Source organism: Camelus ferus, chromosome 10 (assembly GCF_009834535.1).
Source record: "Camelus ferus isolate YT-003-E chromosome 10, BCGSAC_Cfer_1.0, whole genome shotgun sequence".
Lineage (NCBI taxonomy): Eukaryota > Metazoa > Chordata > Mammalia > Artiodactyla > Camelidae > Camelus > Camelus ferus.
In genome coordinates, this window is record NC_045705.1 from 20,688,593 (window position 1) to 20,713,023 (window position 24,431).

The window sequence follows — 24,431 nt, forward strand, 5'->3', positions numbered from 1 at the left end:
AAGCTTCAGACATGGCTAGATCCCAGGGGTTCTACAAGGGCTTCCATGTTTATCTTGCTGTCTCTTCACTCTTTGCTGGCTCCTTTCAGGCAGGCTTTTACCTCATAGTGGCAAACTGGCTGCCAGCCACTCCAGGCTTGTCTCCTGTCTTCTTAGAAGCCTTAATGCCAAGACAATGCCTCTTTCCTGGTTGTTGTAGCAAAAGCCTTGAGACTTAGTCTCATTGAACCAACTCATGTACCTCCCCTTTGACCAATTGTTATGGCCATGGGATTGTGATGCTATGATTGTCCAGCCTGAGGCACATGCCTGTCTCTAGAGGAAAACTAGCCCCAAAGAATATCATCGTCCTCTTACCAAAAGAATTTTGTCCCAGGAGCCAGGCAAGCAAAGACCACAAATGCTCTTTAAACAGGTGTAGTGAGGGAGTGGGTCTAATAGTTTTGGTTTTCTTCCCTAGGCTAATTGCAAGGTTAGTGTTTTGCCTTGGGAGTTGTAATGTCCACTCTAGACTAATAGTGTGCGACTGTCATGGGATGGTTAACTGAGCGTGGGGTCATGAGAAGGTATCCGTACCTTCCAGGCTTCCCCACAGTCACCAGGAATAAATAATGCAACCTCTTCACCTTCAACCCATGAATGGGTAGAATCTTAGAATCGAGACACAAAATAGTGGTGCTTGGGGAGTTCCCTGAAGGCAGATGCTCTGAAATGCAAGTAATTTACCGAGAGAAACTTCTTGTTGGCTGAGAAGGAAGTAGCCAGTGATTTTATCCTACCTTTGTCACCCTGTGGGATCATGTGAAAGTCACTGCTCCTAAGAGCTGCCTCTTGTGCAAAAAGAAAAGCAGAGCCACAGCCCTCACAACCTCACAGCCTTCCCTCCTCAAAATATTCTTCTAATGTCAGTGGAAACAAGACAGTGCTGACAAATTCATGCATTTCCTAGGGGGAGCCGAGTAGAGCCTCTGAACATGCTACTTGCTCCCTGGGCCTGAAATGTGCTGTGCCCAGATTGGCATGTGGCTGGCTCTATTTAGGTGTCTGCTGAAATGTCACCTCTCCAGAGAGGCCTTCCCTGACCATCCTGTCTAAAGTCATCCCCCATCCTAGTCACCATCTGTCACAGCTCCTCAGTTTTCCTCATAGCCCTGATCACTCTTGGAAACAATCGTGTGAATCGAGTGCCTCCCTCATTAGAATGTAAGCTCAGGAGAGCAGGGCCATGTCTGTCTTACTCACCGTGGTTCCTAGCCTCTTCCTCAGTGCCTGATACACAGTAGCCACTCATTGGAGGATGGACGGATTGACTGGATGGGCCCCAAACTGCCTCTTGGTTTATGGCTCTTCAGCCCAGAAGGGACCCCACCGTGGTGAAGGTAGAAACGAAAATCTATCAACAGTTGTGTTTAAGAAGTTCATTAGCCATAGGGTTTATTAACACCTCATGGAACCCTGCATGTGAAATCAGAAAGATTAAAAGGAACAGGAGGCTGCTAAGTCAACAAAGTCAACGAAAGCAGGTTTGTTCTTTCAGCATTAGCTGTTCTAGAGGGTCAAGGGAGAGTCCCTGTCATCGCCATCAGCAGAATTTTAGATGAGGTTGCAGTATTGCAATTCATTATAGTTACCGAGTCTCCATACGAAAGAGCATTTCCAATTCAGCCAAGTTGTTACAGCATCTAGAAAAAAAAAAAACAAAAACCTTTATTCCACTCTTTCTGCAGCCCCGATGGCCAGGGAACAAATACCATCAATTCTGAGATTTGCGAGGCAAATCCAAACCCGTCATTGGTTGCCTGTAGTTTGGATCAGTGGAGAATTCCATCTGTCAAGGCATTTGCTGCATCATAACAGTTGTTGAATTTTCTTCAGGCAACAGATGAAGAACTCCGTCTACCGAAGCCGGCAATCTCTGAACAGCCCGAGTCCAGGGGAAACGGAGATGGACCTTCTGGTGACTCGGGAGCGACCCCGGCGTGGAATCCGAAACAGTGGATATGATGTGAGTCTCTGGTGGGCTGAGGTGAATACAAGCTTTGCTTTTCCCTGACAGCAAAGGGGATAAAAGCATCCCATAATGTTTCAGTTTGCTGTGTGTTTGTGGAATTTAAAAATGCACTAAAATGTTTTCTATTTTATTATTCCTTATTAGCTATTTTGCAAAGTAAGACTACTTCGAATGTGTCAGAGTAACAGATTATTGCTCAAAAGATCTCCATGTCTAAATTCAACCATTTCATGAATAGTACATTATTAACCTTAAACTCAACAGCAATTCTAAATGTCCTTAATTTTTTTTTCCCCTTTGTCCTTAGAAACTCAGTAGGAACCATGACCGCGGGTTAGAAGTCTTTTGAATATAGACTTCTTTTAATCCGTAGGACTGTTGAGAGGTTGGACTTGTTCCTGATTTCATAACTCCTCAATATGCTGTGGAAACAATGAGATTTCCAACAGAGTGATTTGGTGATTTCACGTGATGAAGCACATGCTTCTGTGCAGTGATGCTCCAAGCTGCAAAAATGCTTCTAATCCCACCAAGCTTCCCCAGATGATGATTCCTGTCAAGTTTTACATCCTGTCTCATGTTGCTCTCATGAGCTCACGTGGACAATACTATGCTGAGATGTTCAATAGTGCTTCACTCGGCCCCAGGATTTCAAATAGTCTTAAATATACTCTTAGGTTTTATGAAAACGTTTCTTTCCCTTTCTCCTAAAATAGTTGTCTAATTACAAGTAAAAAATTTTCTATAACAAGAGTTATGATTCAAATATGTCCAGATAGAATTTTGTTACAATTTATGAGGTTGTAATTGGGAAGTGACACTTGATTTCTTAAATATATGGTGCTGATTTAAAGGCCAGAAGCTATTTTCCCTCTAGGGATTGGTCATTGTCACAAAAGCTTACAGTGGCATTTTTAAATGGTTCAACTGAAAACAGAGTATTATACTTAATTTGAATTTCTAATTACCTCCCTTACTTTTAAAGGTTTGTGTTGGTGGTGATACACTTATCTTTTATTTCTTTTTCATTTTTCATAGAAAACAGTTTGATACTTTAGTTTTGTAAAATTCCAGATGCTTTGGGCAAGTCTTTTTTTTTTTTCCTCCTCCAGATTAAATTATTCAACGTTAAGTTTTCTCCTCATACAAATATGTCTTATACCAAACGTGGTCATCAATTCGATCATCAGCTTGCGGTTAGAAATAGGGCACTTGAAGTTTCCAATTAATCTTTCCCTGCCCACAGTGAATATTTTTCCTGGGTGCTTGTAGTTTGGGGAACTTTTTCTTCTGCTTGGGAATATTCTGCTGAGGTTTAAGAGGATTCTTAATTTATTTTAAGATTTGTATTAATGGATTTCTCATGTGGTTCTAGACAGACATTTTCACAGTTTGAGGAAATAGGCCAGAGGTTTCCCTGTTGGTCTTTTGTTTTGTTTTTGTTGTTGTTGGTTGGTTGGTTATCTGAGGGGGTAATTAGGTTTATTTGTTTATTTTAGTGGAGATACTGGGGATTGAACCCAGGACCTCACACATGCTAAGCCCGTGCTCTACCACTGAGCTATATACCCTCCCCGCTAATAGTCTTGAAAAGAGAATGTTACAGTTTGGGTTTTTTTTTTCTTCTTTCTTTCTTTCTTTCCTTTTTACCACTGTGCCGTGACTGGAAGTACTCACTTAATAATTTTGGAAAGCTGTATTAGGGCAGTAGAAGAAGAGAGATGATTTTTTAAAGTAGGTTGCTCACTCCGTCACAAACATGTATAAATATTTCAATTACAATTACGTTAGGGGAAACCCACTTCATCCGAATAGATTTTCTAAATATATGTTTCTTTGGAAAGTGCATGTGATCCCAAAATGTAAGCAAATATAAATTTCCTTAAGAGAAAGTGACCGTCTAGGGAGCAGTTTTAAGAATTTAGAGTGTTGATGCTAAGAATGATCTTGCTTCCTCTATCTCCTCCTGTGCCTTTTAATCCTGTGAAAAGTACTAGCTGTCATTTACCGACTGTGCACTCTAGACCAGTCCCTAGTCCAGTCTGTGCATGTGTGCTATCTGACTGAATATGCACAGTCACCAGTCAGGTAGCTACTCTCATTATGCCTGTTGTATAGATGAGGAAAGCAAGGCTCTGAGCAGTTACATAATTTGTTTACCCGAGTCTAGAGCCCAGCCCCTTAACCACCATGCACCCACCACCCTATATACCTGTCTTCTCATGACATAATGTATGTCCTGTATTTCTGATCTTTCCAAGATGTCAGGTCTCACAAGAATGCTTGCATGGATAACTCACACAAGCAAAAAGTGAACCAGCAGATAAAGCAGAAAAAGAAGAGTATAGTTTTAAACAGTGTACGCATTCACTTTCTGAATCTTGATTTTCCAATACTGCCGAGGCACTCCTGGCAAAAGAATCCATTAGCTCAGCCGTGAACAGGTCATTCAGCTGGAAGCATGTCATTCTTCCTACTGGGTTTAGGGATCTTGAAGCCTGGACAACATTTTCTAGTCTTTTCTGCCAGATTAGGGAACACCAAACAGGACTGGCTTCTGGACATGGTAGAAACAAGAGCACCGGGAGATTGATTTACGTGTGAATTTTTCAAAGGTTGCTGGCTTTAGAGCCCCAGAGGAAACGCCCACATATAAAAATAAATGAATAAGTCAACAAACAAGCCAACAAACATACTCTCCACGGGCAAGTCACAGCCCCAGGACTGACGGCTGCTTGGATTGTTTCAGAATTTTTCCACGGAGCAGGGGGTATAAGAGCCTGCGGAAGAGAGACTCTTAATTCCAAGGGGTTTGGGAATCACTGTGTTTTGCAACAGCAATTCTCAACCACTCGGCCACCCTAAAGGACGCACCACACTCCTGGCCGTAACTAGGGCTCACTTGGGTAGCAATTTTCTAGGAGGAGTCACCTGTTTTAGAAGAAGGCATGATTTTAGAGAAGTGTCCAAAACTGATCAATCCTAAAAAGGCCAGCCTATATCATTAAACTAACTTTGAAATTCACTCCTCCCAGTGCACGAAGTGGGTAGAAAAGATGAGAGCTTAATATTTCAAAACAAAAATGACTATTTCAGATAATTTTTTCAAATGTTATTTTCTATGTGAAAGATACAGAAAAGAATGAAGCAGTGAGGAAAGGAAAAGAAAGTGCTCCAAATGTGAATTCTCAGGCAGAATTAAGACCCGAACTGATTCTTCCTATCAGCCAAATTGTTAACCCTTGTATGTAGATGATGAATCAGCCTTTGCTTCCAAACTGCAGGTAATAATCAGATCATTCCCCGGAAATAAAAATGCACCTCCTCAACCTTGATTTGCATTTGGAGTTCAAAAGCCTACGACAGGAGTAGGGTCAGCTATGTGCCTCGGCTGTGAGGGAGACTCTGAAAAGATTCTTTGAATCATAATGTTGAAAATGAATGCTGACTTCTCAGAAGTAGAGAGCTTTAAAGGCTATTTCCCTTAGCTTCTCCCCAGCACCTTGTCTGAGAGTCCACCCCCTGGAGGTACTCAGACAGCATTCGTGGTGGACTGTCGGCTTAGACCCTAAAATGTAGGCAGTGAGTTTGAAAATGTTAAGAAGGATGGTTGATCCGTTGATGCATCTCAGAAGAGGTGATGTCGAAGGTTCTGCTGTAACCATCACAAGCACCAGCACAATCTTTGGGGAAATGACTTGAAATGTTAGCGAAAACCAGATGGTTTTACAACTGAAGAGTCTATGTAAATCTACCAATAGGGGTCCTACAGCAGGCAGGGTGCAGCAGCAGAAAACAGAAAACATCGAGCCATTTTCAACAGACGAAAAAGGACTATAAGGAATTAGGTGTTCCCCAAATTATCAGAAGGCTGGAGGAGTGTTCCAGGGAAGACTGAGACCGGAGCCACAGGGCTGGCCCTGACCAGGGGCTGCTGTCTGTGCCCCAAGGTGGGGCAGCGGGCTGCCATGGAACCTCCGAGGAGCCTCATTTCTTCGATCCAGACCGCACACTAGTGCATTTAATTGACAGAACTTAATTCTCGGCCACAACACCGCTCACAGAGGGCCCCAAGTGCACTGTTAGCCAGTCAGCCTTGGTGCTACAGGAATGCATGCAGCAAAGAGGCTGCCGAGGCCGGTCCACCATCTGCACCGCGGCACCAGGTGAAAAACGAGGTGAGGGGAGAATTCCCTGGCAGAGCAGTATTTGAGAAACAGTTGTGGGAACTAGTGGAGGAAAGTGTAGCCAAGGGGAAGACGGAGGCACCACTCAGAGCTCAGTCCCCAGTGCAGCTGCTGGCTCGGGTGCCTTGTGTTGGGTATGATGGGGTGTTTGTCTTGCTGGCCTCTCTGGGCTGACCATGCAGCCAGTTCTCTCTGTTTAGGTGAACAGTGGTTACTGGCAGGAGGCCAAGGAATCAGAACAGTTTTTTGATCGCTTCCATTTGCAGGGAAATGAAATATGATCTGGAAAGCCTGTGACTGCCTGGGATAGCTTGTAGCAAGTCTGGGGCCTTCTCAACAGACTTGAAAATCCTGTTATTAATGAGGAGTCTCTCCTGCTCACCCATCCCGCCCCCTCCCCCAGCATCTTACGGCTTTGGCATGATAGTCAGAGACCAAAGCAAAGCATAGGGATGCCCTGGCACTGCGTGATGTGCCCAGTTAAGGGTACAAGCAACTTTTGGTTCCACTGGGAAACAGGTGGTTGGATTTGGGGATTGGGTCCTTTACCTGCTTGTTGCCCTTGAATTAGGTGCTCTGTGTTGACCCCACCCCCACCGCCAGCACCCCCTTGGCATCCCACCTAGAACTCTCTTACATACATCTCCCATCTCTGCCTTTCCTTTCCCTACCTCTGCCAGCGAGTTTAAGCTGTTAGTAACCCTGGTTTGATATGTTGTCCCAAGTTAATTTGTAGCACATTGTGTTTTAACAGGGGCCTTTAATCCCAGGGAACTATCTGATCCTGAGAAATCAGTCTCCCTGGTTGAGACTGAGGCAGAGGTGGAGGTGTTTGGTGGTGCAGGGAGCCTTTTGGTGTCATCGAGGCCTCCCTGGGCTGGTGGCTGCCCAGAAAGGTACTTGTTAACCCTACAAAGTTGGAGGCTTCTTGACAAGCGGGGAGCAGGAGGTGAATTCTTGTTTGCAGGCTTAGAGGCAGGGAGGCCAGGTTTCAGGATGGCCTAGTGACCCCACATGGAGCCAGGCCTCCCCTGCAAGGCTTCCCTCCTTTGCAGGCGGCTTCCCACCAGGCAGGAGACCAACAGCTTCCCTTCCTTAGTGAGCACTCAGGTGTCATCTGCCTGCCCGTTCGCTCTGATTCCCTGTGCTCTGGATGCTGCCGGCTCCTACTCTTGGTACTTGCCTCTCCTGGATCCCAAGACCTCTCAGCCTCTTGACTAGCGCAGCCTCTCACCAGGCCGGGGGCCCCCAGCGTGCTCTCGGAGGACACCTGGAGGGGAAGGGAAGGAAGCAGGGCTGGACAGAGTTAAAAGTCGGGCTATGCTACAGGAACTACAAGACATCGGCTGAGCCCACGGGGAGCTCTGTAGCTCACGTGGCCCTGAAGAGTTGTCTTGAGTTTTCGAGAAACATCTGAACTCTTGTCCTTTAATACTGACCAGTCCCTGGATGTCCCTGGGTAGAAGCAGCTCTGGGGAGCCGAGGACAACTTCCAGCGAGAGAACTGGCACTGCCGATTCCCACCAATGCCCGGGGAGGGGAGGGCCATTCCCGATGACAGCTGAGGGCTGGCAGCTGGCAGTGTGCCCAGCAGCCCGGGAAGGAGTCCTAGAGTCCTGAGTGGCCCAGCACCATCCACTCCACACGAGTTCCTTCCAACCTCAGTGCTCCCAGGCCCACGTGTGGCCCCCAAACCCCTGCAGGAGCCGGAGGCCAGGGGACAGAAGACAACACCCCTTCATTTCCTCTAGTAGACATTTATCAAGCGCAGTGGAACCGCTGCATCATATGTGCTTTGAACATACGCAAATTCAACAATATAGACCCTGAAAGACGATGGGAAAAAATTTAACTCTTGCCCCCAAAATTGGCTTTTGCCTATATTCTGTCATGTTATGCATCACTATGATCTATTTCTTTTTACATGTTACTCTTTAAGATTGTACACACAGGCCATGCATGGTGTACTACGTGGATGACATAAGGAATTTTCAAAGGTTTTTCTCTACATGATTTTTGTCTTCTCTGCTGGCATTAGCCTCTAAGCCCCACATGTGATTCCACTGTACTAGCTGTGTGAGGCTCTCTGGAGAAGAGAAAGGTGGATTAATTAGTGCTTACCCCAAGGTGCTTTTGCAGACTAGAGGAGGAGACAGGTAGAGACAGATGCAGCGTGTTGTGGCAGTGACCTTGGATGGGAGCAGGGAGTCTTCCTGAAGGTCTGTTGCTGTCTCTCCCACGGCTGCCAGAGGAATCCTTTTAAAACATCTTCCCTTGTTTAAAATGCTTCAGTAGCTCCTCACTGCTTGGGGATTAGACTCAAACTTTAAGCTTCCGGCTCAGGACTCACTGCTGTGGCTGCCCGGGCACGCCCTTCTAGCTGATGCTGGCCGCTCCTAATCCACCCCTTGGCTCCGGCCCTACACGCCGTTCCCAGACTTGTCCTGTGGTTTCACATCTCTACTCCTCTGCATGTGCACATCCCTCTGCCCAGAGCATTCCTTCCCCCTGGATTCGGGCAGACCAAGGTTTCTCAACCTCGGTGCTGCTGATATTTGGGGCTGGATAATTCTCTGTCTGGAAGGCCGCCTGTGCATTGCAGGACAGCAGCATCCCTGCCCCCCCCCCCCCAGCCCTCATCCCTGGCTGCCAGTAGCACCTTCCAGCTGTGACAGCCAAAAAGGGCTCCAGATATTGCCAAGGGTACCTTGGGGGCAAACCTGTTCCCAGTAGACAATTGCCTATTCAGGCGATGCTCTCAGAACTCGGTTACACATTATCTCCCTGAGAGTCCTTTCTCACACATCTGTGGTCTGACTTAGATGCCATCCTTGGTGTGCCAGTGGCACCTGGGTCTCACCCCAATCAGAGCCTTACTCCCTGTCCTCCCCCTGTGGGTTTACTTGTATTATTTCCCCATCTCAGCTCCTCAAGGACAGGAACTATGTTTTATTCATCCTGGAAGCCTCAGCACTCAGAGTAGGAACCGGTGCATGTTAGATGCGATGTCTCTATTTGTTGAGCAAACGAACAAACAAGTGTCAACCAGAAGTGACTCCTGAGCTGAGACTTGAAAATATGGGGCAGATTTAGCTCTGAGCCATATAAACAATTGATTAGACTAGCTTAACAACACAGTAGACAAACGTGTGTTACTGTTTGAAGTTCAGTCTAAATGGTGGTTATCAGTTAGGATGCTTTGGCTAAAGTAACAGAAAACCCAACCACCTCAAACTGACTGTAATCATTAAGGGCACGTATTGGGTAAAGTCAGTCCAGTCCTGGTCTGGTGGATGCGCCAGCTCCGTTTCCCTGGGTTACATACACAGCGCTGTCTCCCTTCGTGCACTGGGTTCATCCACGGGTTGCTTCTCTCTGGTAGGAAATGGCTGCAGCAGCCTCAGGCCCCAGGGCCTCAAGGCTGCATAGTCCTTTGACCAACGCAAGAGAGAATATCTCTTTTCCCAGCCCTGAAGCAGTTTATGGGTTTTACTCTCACTGAGTCACCGATCAGGTGCCCTCCCCACCCCTGTATCAGTCACTGTAGCAGTGGGGTGGGGGGAGGAGGGGTTTACACTGATTGACTTGACAGTCGGACCTCACCAGCAGAGTGGGGACAGGCTTAGTCCCCCCAGACCCCCTGCCTGAGACCCAGGGAGAGGAGTGGATGGATGCTGAGGCCATCACAGTACCGTGGCTGGGCTTTTTCAGGAACAAAACTAGCACAATCTTCCACGTCACTTGTCCCTCCCGTCTCAGCTGTGGGACCGACAGACACATCCTTGATCGGCCGTCTATAAAGGGGAAGGTCAGTATGGTGGTAATCCCAGGACCACGTCTCCCCGTGGTGAGAGTGGGGAGACCTGGGGAGTCCTGGCTACAGTTCGAGGTTGTGTTTTGCAGGCAGATGGAGTGACAAAGAGGTGGTGTTTTGCAGGCAGATGGAGTGACAAAGAGGGATTTTTCAAGAGGTGGATGGAGGACGAGCAGATCTGAGTTGGCGGCAGGGAGAGCAGTGGGGAGAGACTGGTCCTCACAGTCTGCTTGCTACCTGCAGGGCCAGCTCAGCTAAGAAGATAAGAAAAAGCAGCTGATGCCTCACCTCAAGAGCAAAAAAGCAACATAGCTGCCATGAGAGAAAGCCATCCTTATGTGTTTACTTTCAGGCTGATTCTTTTTTAAAAGTATTTGTCATTAATTGACTCTGGCTCGTATATCGTTGTCAGCGTTCGCAGGCAGTGCTGCGTAAAGGGTATGCCCCTGGCCTCTGGAGCTAGGCCGGGTTGATGTTCCAGCTCAACTACACACTGGCAGTGTGATGCTAGACCAATCACTTCACCTCTCTGAGCCTTAGTTTCTCCATCTGGAAAATGGGCCTTATAGGGTTGTTGTGAGAGTAAATGAGTTAATGCAGGTAAAGCACATAGAAGATGCACAGTGAACACTAGCTGCTGTAACTATGGCCAACAGACTCCATGGGGGAGAGAGGGGTACTCTTTTTTTGTTTCTTTTCCATTTTAGCACTTTAGGTATCTCAGAATCTGTCCTTGCTAGATAGAGCTGTGACTGACACTGAGTTGAAAATCAGGACCCTGGGGCAAATTTTGTAGAGAGCCTTCAAATTTTTGTGCTTTAGAAATGAAGTGCCTGAGTGAGACAAAGTGATGTTGCATACATTTGTGTTTCCTGGAGAGTGTGGCCTTGTAAGACATCTGTCCACTTTGGGGCTCATAACTCAAGAAATTCTATAATAAATGACTTCAAGAGTCCTTCATCCCCCCCCTTCAATTCCATGCTTGATAATACCATCTAGTTCATTTTAGACCTTTGGAAATATCTTTTACTAACAAAACTTTTGAGCAGAAATTCTCTAGGCTTCTTTTAAGATTAATTCTTCAACAGTCTCCCATTGCCCTTTGAAAACAGCCCAGCCTTCTTACCATGGCCTTCAAGACCCTGCATGACCTGGGCCCTGCCTGCCTGTCCAGCCCACTCTCCTGACAGTTGGAGCTTCAGCCTCATGGTCCATGTATTAGTCAGCACAGGCTGCATAACAAAGTACCACAGACCTGATGACAAACAACTGACTTTATTGTCTCACAGTTCTGGGGTCTGGAAGCCTGCGATCAAGGTGTTGGCAGGGTTGCTTCCTTCTGCCATAAGGAAAGGATGTGTTCCAGGCCTCTCTCCTTGGCTTCTCGATGGCCATCTTCTCCCTGTCTTCACGTTGCCTTCCTTCTTTACATGTCTGTGTCCAAATTTCCTCTTCTTAGAAGGACACCAATCACACTGAATTAGGGCCCACTCCAATGACCTCATTTTAACTAAATTATCTCTGTAAAGATTCTATCACCAAATACAGTTGTATTTCAAAGTAGTGGGGACTAGGATTTTGTCATGTGACTTTGTGGGGTCTTCGAAGTGGGTAGGGAGCACAGGTCAGCCCACAAGTCTGCTTCTCTCTTCCTCCAATACTGTGAGCTCATTACCATCTCTGGACTTTCATAAGCTTTCTTTTTTATTATTATTAAATGTTTTATTTTCACTTACAGGCTTTCTTATGATCTTTGCACCCCTTCTTCTTCTCCATAAATGTCACCTCTTCAGAGAGGCCTTGCCTACCATGCCCATCAAACTGGCTGTGATGCCCAACCCATGTTGTTCGTTTTATTAAGGCAAAATTTGTATATGGTAAAATGTACAGGTCTTTAGTGTACTACTGGATGAACTTTGACAAATGTGTATCCCCCTGTAACCATCAGTCAGGTCAAAATATAGAACATTTCACCCCCTCCAGAAAGTTGCCTCATTTCTCCTTTCAGCCAGTCTTTACCACCAGCACCCCAGATGGCAACGACTTTTCTAATATCTACCGTGCAGTTTTACCTGTTCTTGAGTTTCATGTAAGTGGAATTATTCAGTATGTACTCTTTTGTGTCTGATTTCTCTTACTCAAAATTTATCTATATTTTGCGTGTTATCTATATTTATTGTTACTAAGTACCACTCCCTTGTATAAATACACCGCTGTTTGTTTATCCATCATCCTATTGTTGGACATTTGGGTTGTTTTCAGTTTGGAGCAACTAGAAAAAAACTGCTATAAACATTTTCACATATATATTTTGTGAACATATGTGCTGTAGGCTAAATGTGTGTGTCCCCCTAAAATTTATACCTTGAAATCCTAACCCTCAATGTGTTGGTATTAGGAGGTGGGGCTTTTGGGAAGTGAGCAGGTCATGAGTGCAGAATCCATGAATAGATTAGTGTTCTTATAAAGGAGATCCCACAGAGCCCCCTCGCCCCTTCCTCTATGTGAGGACACGGTGAGGAGTCTGCAGCCCCAAAGAGGGCCCTCACCCAACCATGTTGGTGCCCTCGGACATCCAGCCTCCAGAACTGTGAGAAATAAATGTTTGTTGTTTATAAGCCACCCAATTTGGGTTATTTTTTTCTAGCAACCTGAACGGACGAAGACAATATGTTTTTTATTTATCTTGGATAAATACGTAGGAGTGGAATTTCTGGGCCCTAATGTAGGTTTCTGTTTAACTTTTTAAGAAACTACAAACAGGTTTACAGACTTGCAACTGTTCGCCTTCCCACCAGTACTGTGTGACAAGTCTGGTTCCACCCCTCAACCTCACCCCTCAACCTCACCAACACTTGTGATTCGTCTTGAGTTTAGCCATTCCAGTGAATGTGAAATGATATAATTTTCCTAATTACTAATGATGTTGAGCACTTCTTCATGCACTTACTGGACACACATATACCTTCTTTTATTGGGGTGTCTATTTGAGCCTTTTGCCCAATTTTTAAGTTAGGCCGCTTGTCATTTTGTTATTTTTTTGTAGGAATTCCTTATATATTCTGGGTACAAATCCTCATGGTTCTCCTGGTTGGTGGCTTGTCTTTTTATTATTTGTCTGACTGAAAAAAAAAAACAAAACCTGGTTTTTAATTTTGATGAAGGTTACAGAATGTGTTCCAGGACCAAGCCATGGGACTAAGCCATGTTAGAATATTTTCCAGAAAGAAGATCCTTGGGGTTCCTAGCAAGGCTATCATTTCCTCCAAGTTTGTTCCCGTGGTGTTTCAAAGGAGTTGAAGGCACGTGAATACTCAGCCACTGTGTGGGCCTTCCTGCACGTGGGGGACCGGAATGTTCTTTTTGTTTATTTTTTCAACAACACTGAAAGGATTGCAGGTGCTTGCTCTCTCCAGTGGGCACCGTAAAGCTTAAGCCCAGGGGTCCGTGCATTCAGGCTTGGAGGAGAAATGGCCTTAATTTCTTCTAAATCCCTGTGGCCTTTGCTGCTGAGGACACTTACATAGCATAAGTATCCAGAGTCTTAAATATGTGCATATCCTCTAATCTAGTACTTGTACTCCTAGGAGTTTAATATAAGGCTGAATTCGTGGTTATATGGAAAATTTTAATCACAAGTATACATGTTTCAGCCTTGTTTCTATAATAAAATATTGAGAAACCACCTAAAATCGTGGACTGTTAAATATAGGTTGAAAACTCCATATAGCAGAATGCTATGAAATCATTTAGTTATTCCCTATAAGTACATATATTTATTGACAGATATTTATTTGCAATATTGTTGTATAAAAAAAGTTTCAAAGTATTGTATAGAATCCTATTATATATATGTAAATTATCTATATATCTATATAATAGGAAGATTTTTTATAAAATAGCACATTTTATTTATATACATAAAATATATATGTATGTGATTATTCTGTTTATAAAATCATGACCCAGATGGTTCATTTTGGAAAGTACCTAAAAATGAAAAGAATTGTCACGAAAAGTAACTTTTAAATATTTCTACTTCTTTACTCCTATTTTCATATACATGGAGGCTCTTGTATCATGTCCAGTAATAGTCGTTTTTTTAAATTTTGTTTATTTTTGAGGGGGAGGTATCTAGCTTTAATTTCTTTAATGGAGGTGCTGGGGATTGAACCCAGGACCTTGTGCATGCTAAGTACACACTCTGCCACTGAGCTACACCCTCCCCACCCCAGTAATACTCTTTAAATTTCCTTAATTCCTTTCCCATTCACAGGCTATAGCTGCTTTTGCATCTCTCTCCAAAATCCCACTGAAAAAAATCCCGCAGCCCCTCTGCTGCTGCCTCATTGCCCTCCCCCACTTCCTTTTCCCCATCACAAAAGCCAGAGAATCTTGAGGCAAGTGGTGGGCTTTTCTCAGAAGAGAAGGGGAGAAAGGGACTGGGCCAAGCCTGCGTTTTTTGTAGCTGTAGGGGTGGGGTGGTGGGGTGGGTAGGGAGCTGGGGGTAGACTGTGGGCGATGCACCAGCATTCATCATCTTTAGCCTGTTTCATATGCATGGAAAACATCAGGAAGGACGTACACGAAGGTCAAAATGTGAACATTCGTTATTTCTGGTGGTAGGATTAGAATGGATTTTAATTTCCTTCCTTTTGCTTATCTGTGTTTTCTAATTTTCTACGAGGAACAGACATTCCCTGATTAATTTTTTAGAATTTTTATTGAAGTTTATCTTGATGGATTTATAAAATCATTTAAAAAAGAATAAGTTCCCCTGTGCTTCTCAGGAGTATGAAGTCAGAGAAGCAAGTATAGGAAATTCCAAGTTAAGGAGGTTTAAAAATATATACTCTGTCCCATATACACTGCTGACATGTGTACCCAAGCCAACCATCGGCCAACACTGGGAGGATTGTCTTTGCTACTGACTCCTCCTTTTTGTCAAATAAAAGCAAAAGGTATTTTCAAAAACTTACAAGTTAGGAAGAAGGACTTGGAGTAAATTAAGCCAGTCAGCATATATACCTTATCTGGAAAATGGGTACAACCATATGGCCCTCAGGGATTCAGGGCTATCTCATCACACTGTCCTCAAGTAACTCTGAGCACCTGCTATTGTTAAGTCCTTTTGCTTAACAGGAAATCACTGGTTTCAGTTTTGGGCTACACTGTGGATTGGAGGCTGTAGATATAACAATAAGACACTGACCCAGCCTTAAAGGAGCTCCCAGTCTGTAGGAGGAGGCAGAAATGTGGGAGTGTCTGCTTATGTGCCAGCCATTCTTCTAAACACTTTATATTCACATATTGATGCTTTTCATGCATATAGTAATCGATGTGGTAGATTATCTAAATTATTATTTTATAGTCCTCCTGGTCACAGAAGGCTTTTTGTCCATCTGTCAGAGCCTGTATCTGAGGACATGGTAATGGATTTGTTTATATATGTGCTAAAATCAAACTCTCTGGGTTCCAAACCAGCTCCACCAATTATAGGCAATATATTTGATCTTTCAATGCCTCAATGTCTTCATGTGTAAAGTAAGGATAATCATGGTTGTTGCCTCGTAGAGTAAATGTTAGCTGCTTTATCATTGTTGTTATTTGTCTCTTCCTGTAAACTATAAGCTCCTGAGGGGCTGGGACACTATCTTACTAATTGTTGTATCCACAACTCCCAACCTAGGGCCAAGCAGGGGCTGAAATCAATGACTATCTGTTAAGTGAAAGAACAAACTTATCACTGCTCATATATTTTGAGGTGAGGAGGGATGTGCTATGGGGAGGGAGGGAGTCCCCTCGTGAGTAGACATCAGATTACCCCAGGAATGATGATAGTTGGAGGAATCTGGGCCCTCATAGAGCAGCTGGAGTCCAAGAAACAGTAAATGTGAGAACCAGAGGGACTTCACAGACCATGGTTAACTCTCCCATTTTTCAGGTGTGGAGCCTGAGGCTTACGGAGTTCATGTGACTTGCCTGTGGTCATGCAGCTCATTAGCACTGGAGGAAATTTGTTGGGGAATGTGGGCCCTTTATCATAACCTCAAATTCTACTCCATGGGCAATTGGACAGAATTTTCATCTTGGTTCAGTTTCACAAAGCTTTATTGAATGCCAGGTGTCCTGTGCTAAGCTCATGAGAGACAAGAGAAATAGGCTCGGAGAGCATCCACGCTTGGGCGAGACAGACATTAAATAAGCAAGTCAAGTGTGAAAGGGGGAGATCCCAGGGAATAATGAGAGCTCGATTTGTTTGCATCCATAGATGTCAGGAGACTGAAAAAACAAGTAAGAACAGTGGGAAAACAGGAGTGTTTTTTTTTTAATTGAAATACAGTCAGTTTACAATGTCGTGTCAATTTCTGGTGTACAGCATCATAGTTCAGTCATACATATATACATACATATATTCATTTTCATATTCTTTTCATTATAGGTTACAAGATATTGAATATATTTCCCTGTGTTACACAGTAAAAACTTGTTTATCTATTTTATATATAGTAGTTAGTATCTGCAGATATCGAGCAAACCTGTTGATGTCATGCTTGGGTTATGCCTCTGGTCCCTCCAGTCAAAGGTAGCACGCCCGATGCAAGATAGAAACTGGGGGGGAAGCAGAGGTTATTTCCACTGGAGCATTAGGGGAAAGATGCAATGGGAGCTCGGAGAAAGTGTCTCCACCTCCCCAGCGAAGGTAGTATCTGCCTGCAGCCTGACTCAGAGAACCCCCGCAACCCAGTACAGCACCATCCTGGGGCTCCTGGGAGAATGGGAGAGTAGAAAGTTGTTGCTAAGAAGTGTATGTTTGCCCTGCTGAGGGCACAACTATAAATTCACATAGTAATAGATCCACCGCTATGACTAGAAATGCTTGGCACAGCTCGGGGGTGGGAAGGGTCACAGCCCGCCTCAGCGCCATTGATCTTCCACCTGGGGGCAGTTTGGCCTTAAGCACCCATTATCTGTCAGGGAGACTGGGGACGTAAGGAGGGAGGGCAGGGTGTGGGCAGCAACCAGCATTGACAGGAAACTGTAGGAGGCCATGGGGTGCAGCAGGATGTGCAAGGGACAGGAGCAGGGAGAGCCAGGCTCTGTCACTGCCACCTCTGGGTGACATCGGGTAAGTCACCTAACTGCCCTGGCCTCGACCTTCTCCTCTGTAAAATGGGGCTTGAGTTTAATGGTCTCCTAAAGTCCCTTCAGGCTCTGAAATTCCATTCAGAATGTTCTATGCTTTGTAAGAAAATTTTGTTCAGAAGTTGCATTCACTACCCAGGAAGGTACCACAAGGCCTTCTGGGAGCACATTTCCTGGAAAGCAATCTCGAGCCTTTTCCTAAAGAATCCCAATGCATAGGCACCCCAGGGCATCCACTGCCTAGGGTTTGGGGTCATGCACCCAGGCATGAAATGTCTTTGAGTTCTTGTTTATGATCACATTCTACTCCAAAATCTATCCTTGCTTGTGTAATATAAAAATGGTATTCTGAATTACTTACTGTAGATGTTTGTTGATAAATCTAGACTTGAAAATTGACAGAGAACCTTGTCTTTTTATCTTGAACTATAGCCAAGCCCTAATTCCACATAATGAGATTATAGGAAAAGTCTAATTTCATTTTCATGCTTTCTGTATTTTTAATTTCTTCTCTAATGTGCATGTATTAATGCTAAAGAAAAGTAAATACATTTTTAAAATATGAAAAATAGTGTAGTTCTGACCTTCCACAGCTGTATTTTAAGAAGGGAAGGACTTCCTTTATGAGTGGGTTCCCTGATGACATCTTCTTGCTGCGCTCATTGTTACGTACCCAGGTGCTTTATCCGTGAGAAATACGTGTGGTCGAATGAATAAAAGTAATAATAATGACAGTTATGATAATGACAAAAGCTACAGTTACTGTGTTTTTACCATGTGCTACTACTGCTCTGAACTCTTTACCTCTATCTTACTCAACCCTTATAAAACCCCCTGAGGCAGGCTTTATTATTATCCTCATTTTACAGACGAGGAAACTGAAACATCAAAAAGTTAAGTAGCTGTCCCCTATTGGAACATCTTTTCTGCCATGTCTTTTATCTTCTCGGCTCACCATTTAGATCTGTCACTGCAGCAGGATCTGCCCTGCAGGGCAGCAACTTGCCTGGGTCACCTGAACAGTCCCTCATCTCTTCGTTTTGCCCTGAGACTTCTCTGCCTTGTTCCATGAGACCCCTGGGGGACTCCATGCTGCCCCCCTGGCCCCTGCACAGATCTCAGAGTGCAAGGACTGTCTCTGGAACAACCCTCGTCTAATGGGGGCAGAGAGCTGGTGGACAGAACTTCCTCCTTATACAACCCTAATGCACATTCTGTGAGCTCCCTCAGAGGGTCCCCAGCGGGATTAAGCCTCCATGGCCCACAGCAATCACTGATTTAGTTCCCCACCCTTGACTGACTTTTCCTTCTTCCCCAGTTTACTCATTCTAGGCTTCCACTTCCCCGGAATTCTTTTCCAAAATAAGTTATCTGTACAACATTGTATGTCTTGGGTTCTGCTTTTGGGGGGATCCTAAGCTAAGGCATTGCCCAAAGTCACACAGCAGTTAAGCTGTGAAACCCAGGTAGGAAAAGATTCACTCTGTGTAAAATAATAATAAGCACCCAGAACCAGGATATAAATACATAAATCTGTTTAAATGGGCATGTGTGCATGGAAGGGCAGGGTCCACACACAGTCAGATGGGTTTGGGAATGGAGTAAGTACGCTGAATGTTAATGGATTAAAAAAAAATTCACTCTTGCTTATCTGTATTTTCTAACTTTTCTAAAGTGACAGTTGTTACTTGTGTCATGGGTGGAGAGGAGGGGGTAGCAAACTGATCTACGCCAGTTTATCCACCCAGGGCTTTCAAGTTCTTTTAGCAGATAGTGGTAGCCACGGACATACTTAAAGTGGTCGTGGATTAACTGGTCTTCCACAACCTCACTATCAGGTTATTACAAAAGCAAGTCAGACAAAAATCTGCCACACTTAACAAAATAAGATTCATTAGCAGTCAAGCCGAAGGCAGTCCAGGCAGCCGCCTCTGGAAGCAGAGGAAGTCCCAGGTCTCTGCTCACGCATGTACTGCAGCTCCTCCCCGAGTGGAAGGTTCACTGCTGGAAGGCAGGAGAACATTCTAGATCAGTGGGTCTCAATCTTGAGCAGGCATCAGAACCTCCTGGAGGGCTTGTTAAGGCACCGATTGATGGGCCCTGGCCCCAGAGCTTCTGACTCAGCGTGCACCACACTTCAAGGTCCTGGTCTAGAGGCAGGATTTGGTGACTCTCTTTCTAATAACTGGCATCAGGCAATGAGCAGTTCTCTAAATGGCTGGACACAGGAGCATTTAGAGAATTCATCTTTGATCTGGAACACCAACTCCTGGGGTGTAGACTACAACGCGCTCTAGATTCTTTGACCTAAAAGGCATAAGGGTGGAGAATGTCTCTGAAAGGCTTTAGAGAATACCATTAATGCCATCAGTGAAAAGCCATATCTCACCCTCATTATGCTAATTAGCAAAGCCTGATACATTACTTAAGCTCCAGATAACTGAAGTTCACACAGGTAGCTGGTGTGGCCTCGTGGATAGAATGCTGGCTGACTACCCTCTGGTGTGAATTCCTGGAGAGGGCGCCTCAAGTATAACATAAATTAGCACAAATGCCTAATACCACTGGTCCAAACTGAACATGTCAGTGCCAGGTACAGACAACATTAATGGGAAGGAAAGTTAACTAACAAATCATGGGCATGTGTTTGATCCCGCAGACTGAGCCTGAACTCATAGAGGAGACCAACATTGACAGAGTGAATGAGCCCCGGGGCTACGGCAGGTCGAGGCAGGTGAAAGGCCACTCGGAGACCTCCACGCTGAGCTCCCAGCCCTCCATCGACGAGGTCCGGCAACAGATGCACATGCTGCTGGAGGAGGCCTTCAGCCTGGCGTCCGCCGGCCACGCGGGCCAGAGCCGGCACCAGGAGGCCTACGGCTCAGCGCAGCACCTGCCCTACTCGGAGGTGGTGACCAGCGCCCCAGGGACCATGACGCGGCCCAGGGCCGGGGTGCAGTGGGTGCCCACCTACCGCCCAGAAATGTACCAGTACAGTCTTCCCCGGCCGGTAAGTCAGACGTCCCGCCTGCCTGTCGTCATCAGGTCAGCTCTGCCCACGGTGTTTGACAGGGGTCTCAGAGTGGGGACTGGAGTGATAAGCCACCTTGGGATTTGGAGCCAAACTTCACTAGGCTCTCATCCCATGATCCACCCATGATCCAGGCACAGGCACACAGGAGGCCCTTATGCCCAATACATTTTAGAATAAATTTCCTTTTCTATCCCTCCTGGGAAGACCTGACCTCATTCTTCATGCACTGGTGGTTTTCTACTATCCCCAGTGTGAGGACCTCATGCAAATGTCAAAACGCAGTTCAGAGCCCCGTGTTAGGGGGCCGTGCAGTCTCTGGGCCAATCTTTCCCTGTTGAGTAAGCGTTAGCAGGAGACACCAAAGTTTATTTCAAACTGAGCCTCTGGGGTGGGATGTCTGTACTTGGGTGGGGTCATCATCACTGCAAGAGTTTGTCCTTAGGTCTGCAGGCACAGAATTTCTGTTGTGTCCATTTACTCCAGGGTGGTCAGAGCATGCTGATTAAATTCACAACACAACAACTGCTTTATTGTTAATATTACAAACCTGCAGTAGAAGCTGGATGACCAGGTGGGCCAGAATACTTGTTTGCTGGTCAACATGGTCTTCCCTTAAGTAAAAGCCAATCTGGGGAAAATAAGACATTATCAGAAGGCAAACTGTTTGGTATTGGAGTCATCTTTCTTGGTCTATGATATGCAAAACTAGAGAGTATAGTATAGGGTGAACGTGGAACATCTTTTTTGCATTCCATTTTCTGAGATATGGGTGGAATGCAATGCAGAATTCATAATACAATTTTTAAGTTAAAATAGAAGGCTTTGGGGCAAAGCCCAGATCTCAGGAATAGGAGTTTGCCTCTGCCATCAAGGGAGCTTTGCTGGGTCTGTTCAAGAAGCACTGCCTTCCAGGAGAGGGTCAGCAGCTCTGGGACCACCACTGGCCACTCTCCCATCAGAGGAGAGTCCAAATATCCCTTTTTCAGAAAGCTAGGAAAATACTCACTGAGCCTTGCAAATCTGTTACCTTAAAATACGTTCCCAAGATAGTCATATTACAGTTCCCACAATTACAGTTTTCTTAACGAATTGCCCACTAAATTGGTACTCTCTTTTATGGGGAAGAAGGGGTTTTCTCACTGAGATTTAGAAAACACTCTAATCTTACTGCATTTATACCTACCTATTAAAGTGGCTGGCCCCTGGGAGGAGTTACCTGTATCCATTCTATACTGATGCATACTGACTTCAGTTTCACTGGCTCATCCCTTCTGATTTCAGACATTGACCATGTCCCTGGATTTTCCCTCAACCCAAACTGGAACGGCACTCACCATCTCAGTGACCTTGGCCAGTGACTAACTCTGAATCTCAGATCCCTCAGCCATAAAATGATGGTGGGAAGAGGGTCACAGTGAGGAAAGAATGATCATTTGTGTAAAATGTTTAGCACAGTCCTGGCACCTAGTAAGCACCCAATACTTGTTAGCTGATATTAATCAGAGTACGTTTCATGGTGTCTGGCACATCAAATGATTCTATAACATGGTAGTCATTGTTATAAAAATATTCTCTCCTTTTCATTGGGTTCCACTAGTTATATCCCTTTCCCTTCTGAGACCACATCTTCTTTTCCTTCTGCTCTCTGAAATCTTGTTAAGAGCATGCTCTTGAAAGAGAAGTGTCACTTTGTTTAAATATGATTCTCAAGAATGACCTGTCCCTTTGGCTGGAGGCCAGATTCTGGAGGATCCATGAAAAGGGCTGGGTTTCAGAGAGGAAATAACCGGCATGAGTCTTCCAGTGACAGGCAAGAAGGTGCCACGACCCACACTCGTTATGCCTCAGTTTAACAAAACCCTCTAAAAATTTCACAGTGGGACATAGGAAAACTTAGATGGTCCTGTTTGTTATAATTCAGGGTTGGCAGTTGTGCCACAAAGGGCAAAAACATTATCTACTTACCAAATGAGGCCACCAAAAAATGGAAAAGGACTGAGAAATAACAGGACAGGGATGGGCCATCAGACTGAACAACATCGAAGGCAGAGCTTTTGTTATTTGGGTTTCCTTTGGCCGACAACACGTGCGGCCGTTGTTTTCATGAAAGGGGAAATTGCTAACACTCCAGTCGAGATGATGATTCTTAACCCAAGTTCTTGCCAAGCCCCCTTGTGCTATGATAATGTGGAAATCAATGGACAAGGTGGCAATTTAGAATGATAACTATGATTACCTTTCAGCTTCCGAAAAGGAAGCGCTCCGAGCTCTGTGGAGAATAATTGGTAGCTGATGGTTTTAAATGCACGCAGCCAGGCTGATGGCGTTTATGTCACGGAGAAGGTTACTGCTGGCAGCTGGGGATTTGTGCAGCGCAGTTCAGAGACTCTTGATCATATTTTACCCCTTGAATCCATGAAGAAATTGGACTTGTTGCCTAATGACCAATCCAATTTTGCCAGCAGCCGTAATGGGTCTGTGCCAAGTGGAATGAAAACATCCTACAGCCTTCCTGTTGGTGTCAGAGCAGGGCATTCCGAAAAAGGCAGCGGGGTGGAAATGTCTTCCCCACAGAGTCCTTACAGGTGCAACTAACAGTAATAATAATAACAACAGTTACCATCTATTGAGCACCCACTGTATACTGGACACTAAGCTAAGTGCTCTGTAGACATTGTCTCTCCTGATCTAACCACCACCCTGTGTACTCCATGGGAATCTGAGGCTTGGAGAAGTGAGGAAACTTGCTCAAGATGACACAGCTATAAAAGGCAGACCTGGAGTTAGAACTTAGGGCTGTCTAACTTCAAAGCCCATGTTCTTTCCACCCTCTGGCCGGTGGGCCAGAAGGCTGTGCCAGACTCTGATGAGAACTCGAATCTCCAAAACTTCACAATGTGATCTTCTTATAAGGCAGTGTATCCAGTTTGTTGGGACTTTGCCCATTCCTATCACTGCCCCTTGTAAGAGAGACTTTCTATTAGGATGAAATTGAGAGGATTACAGCCTTTTTCCTCCTCTCCCCTCAAAAAAAAAAAAAAAAAAAAAAAAAAAAAAAAAACCAGAAAGACCCCTTCCTAAACTTTCGTTCATGATGAGATATGCAGACTGTCAGGTATGAGTTTGCATCCACCACTACACTTGGGTTGGGGAAATGTGACATTTCTAGTGTTTCTCCAAGTCAAATTTGAATCTTTTATGAGCTCCCATCTAGGAAATTCAATATCAGTTACTACACAAAAGTCATTGGCAGTTTGGAGAAGTTGGAGCAATGGGAGAGGGTTTGCCCCGAGCAGTGTTGACGGGTATTCGGGGATGGAGGGAACAAAAAACAGCCACGGAACCAAGAAGGTATCTGGAGCAGGCAGCTCTATATAGTCAATGGATTGGTTTATTACAGGGTAACTTACATGTAGGGATCAGGCAGGTGGCTGTCGAGAAGCATTTGCAGCTGCGCTCCACACCACAGTGGGGCCGTTGTGACAATTTTATAGTTAACCTAGGGTATGGAGTACATGCTTGGAGACAGGGAGGGCATTCCTAAGTCAAGGTTTATGATGGGTAACTCATCTTGTGGGCGCAGGGAATACATCATGAAGGTCTTTCTCTTTGTTTGGAGACCAACAGAGCATAGAGGTCACCTGGACCTAATGATCATTAAATAATATCTATTAACTACAAAGCCCTGGACGGCGGAGAAGTGATTTACCACACAGTACAGTCCTGGGTGGGGTCAGTGGAAAGGACAGGAGGAACTTTATGGGCCCAAGGTGGTGGCAGTTATGCTAACAGCCATACAATGGGACATCGGCCGACTCCCAGGAGTCCGTGAAGCTAGGTCACTCTGTGTTACCTGGGACAGGCCGGGCTGGGGATCTTTGCCTTTGGACTGCCCCGAGGAATCCCCAGCAGAGCGCCCAGCATCTGGCAAATGCATCCCCTCTAAGCTGAGAGAAATCATTCAGGTGAGGAAAACCACAGTTTATCAGGAAAGCCTGCGTGGGACGGGAGAGAGGGAGGTAGGCGAGGAAGTCTGGAGAATATGGATGTCAGCTCACAAACTCAGGTGTGCAAGACATGTAACTTTATTTGTCTGTAATCTTATAGTGCCAAAAGTGCAGTCTCAGTCAGTTTAGGGTCCCTGTCCCCATCTCTGGGTTAAGTGTGTGTGTGTGTGTGTGTGTGTGTGTGTGTGTGTGTGTGTGTGTGTGTTTGGGGTGGGGGAGGGAGAAGGCTCCA

At 45.2% G+C, this 24,431-nt stretch overlaps 1 protein-coding gene across 1 annotated transcript in view; it reads left to right on the forward strand.

The window, feature by feature from the left end:
* Positions 1-24,431, forward strand: part of KIAA1549L (KIAA1549 like) — a 235,837-nt gene that overhangs the window by 196,945 nt on the left and 14,461 nt on the right. Inside the window, 2 exon segments of the mRNA XM_032488437.1 lie at positions 1,876-2,005; positions 19,818-20,168. Of these exon segments, the coding sequence (XP_032344328.1) occupies positions 1,876-2,005; positions 19,818-20,168 (481 nt within the window).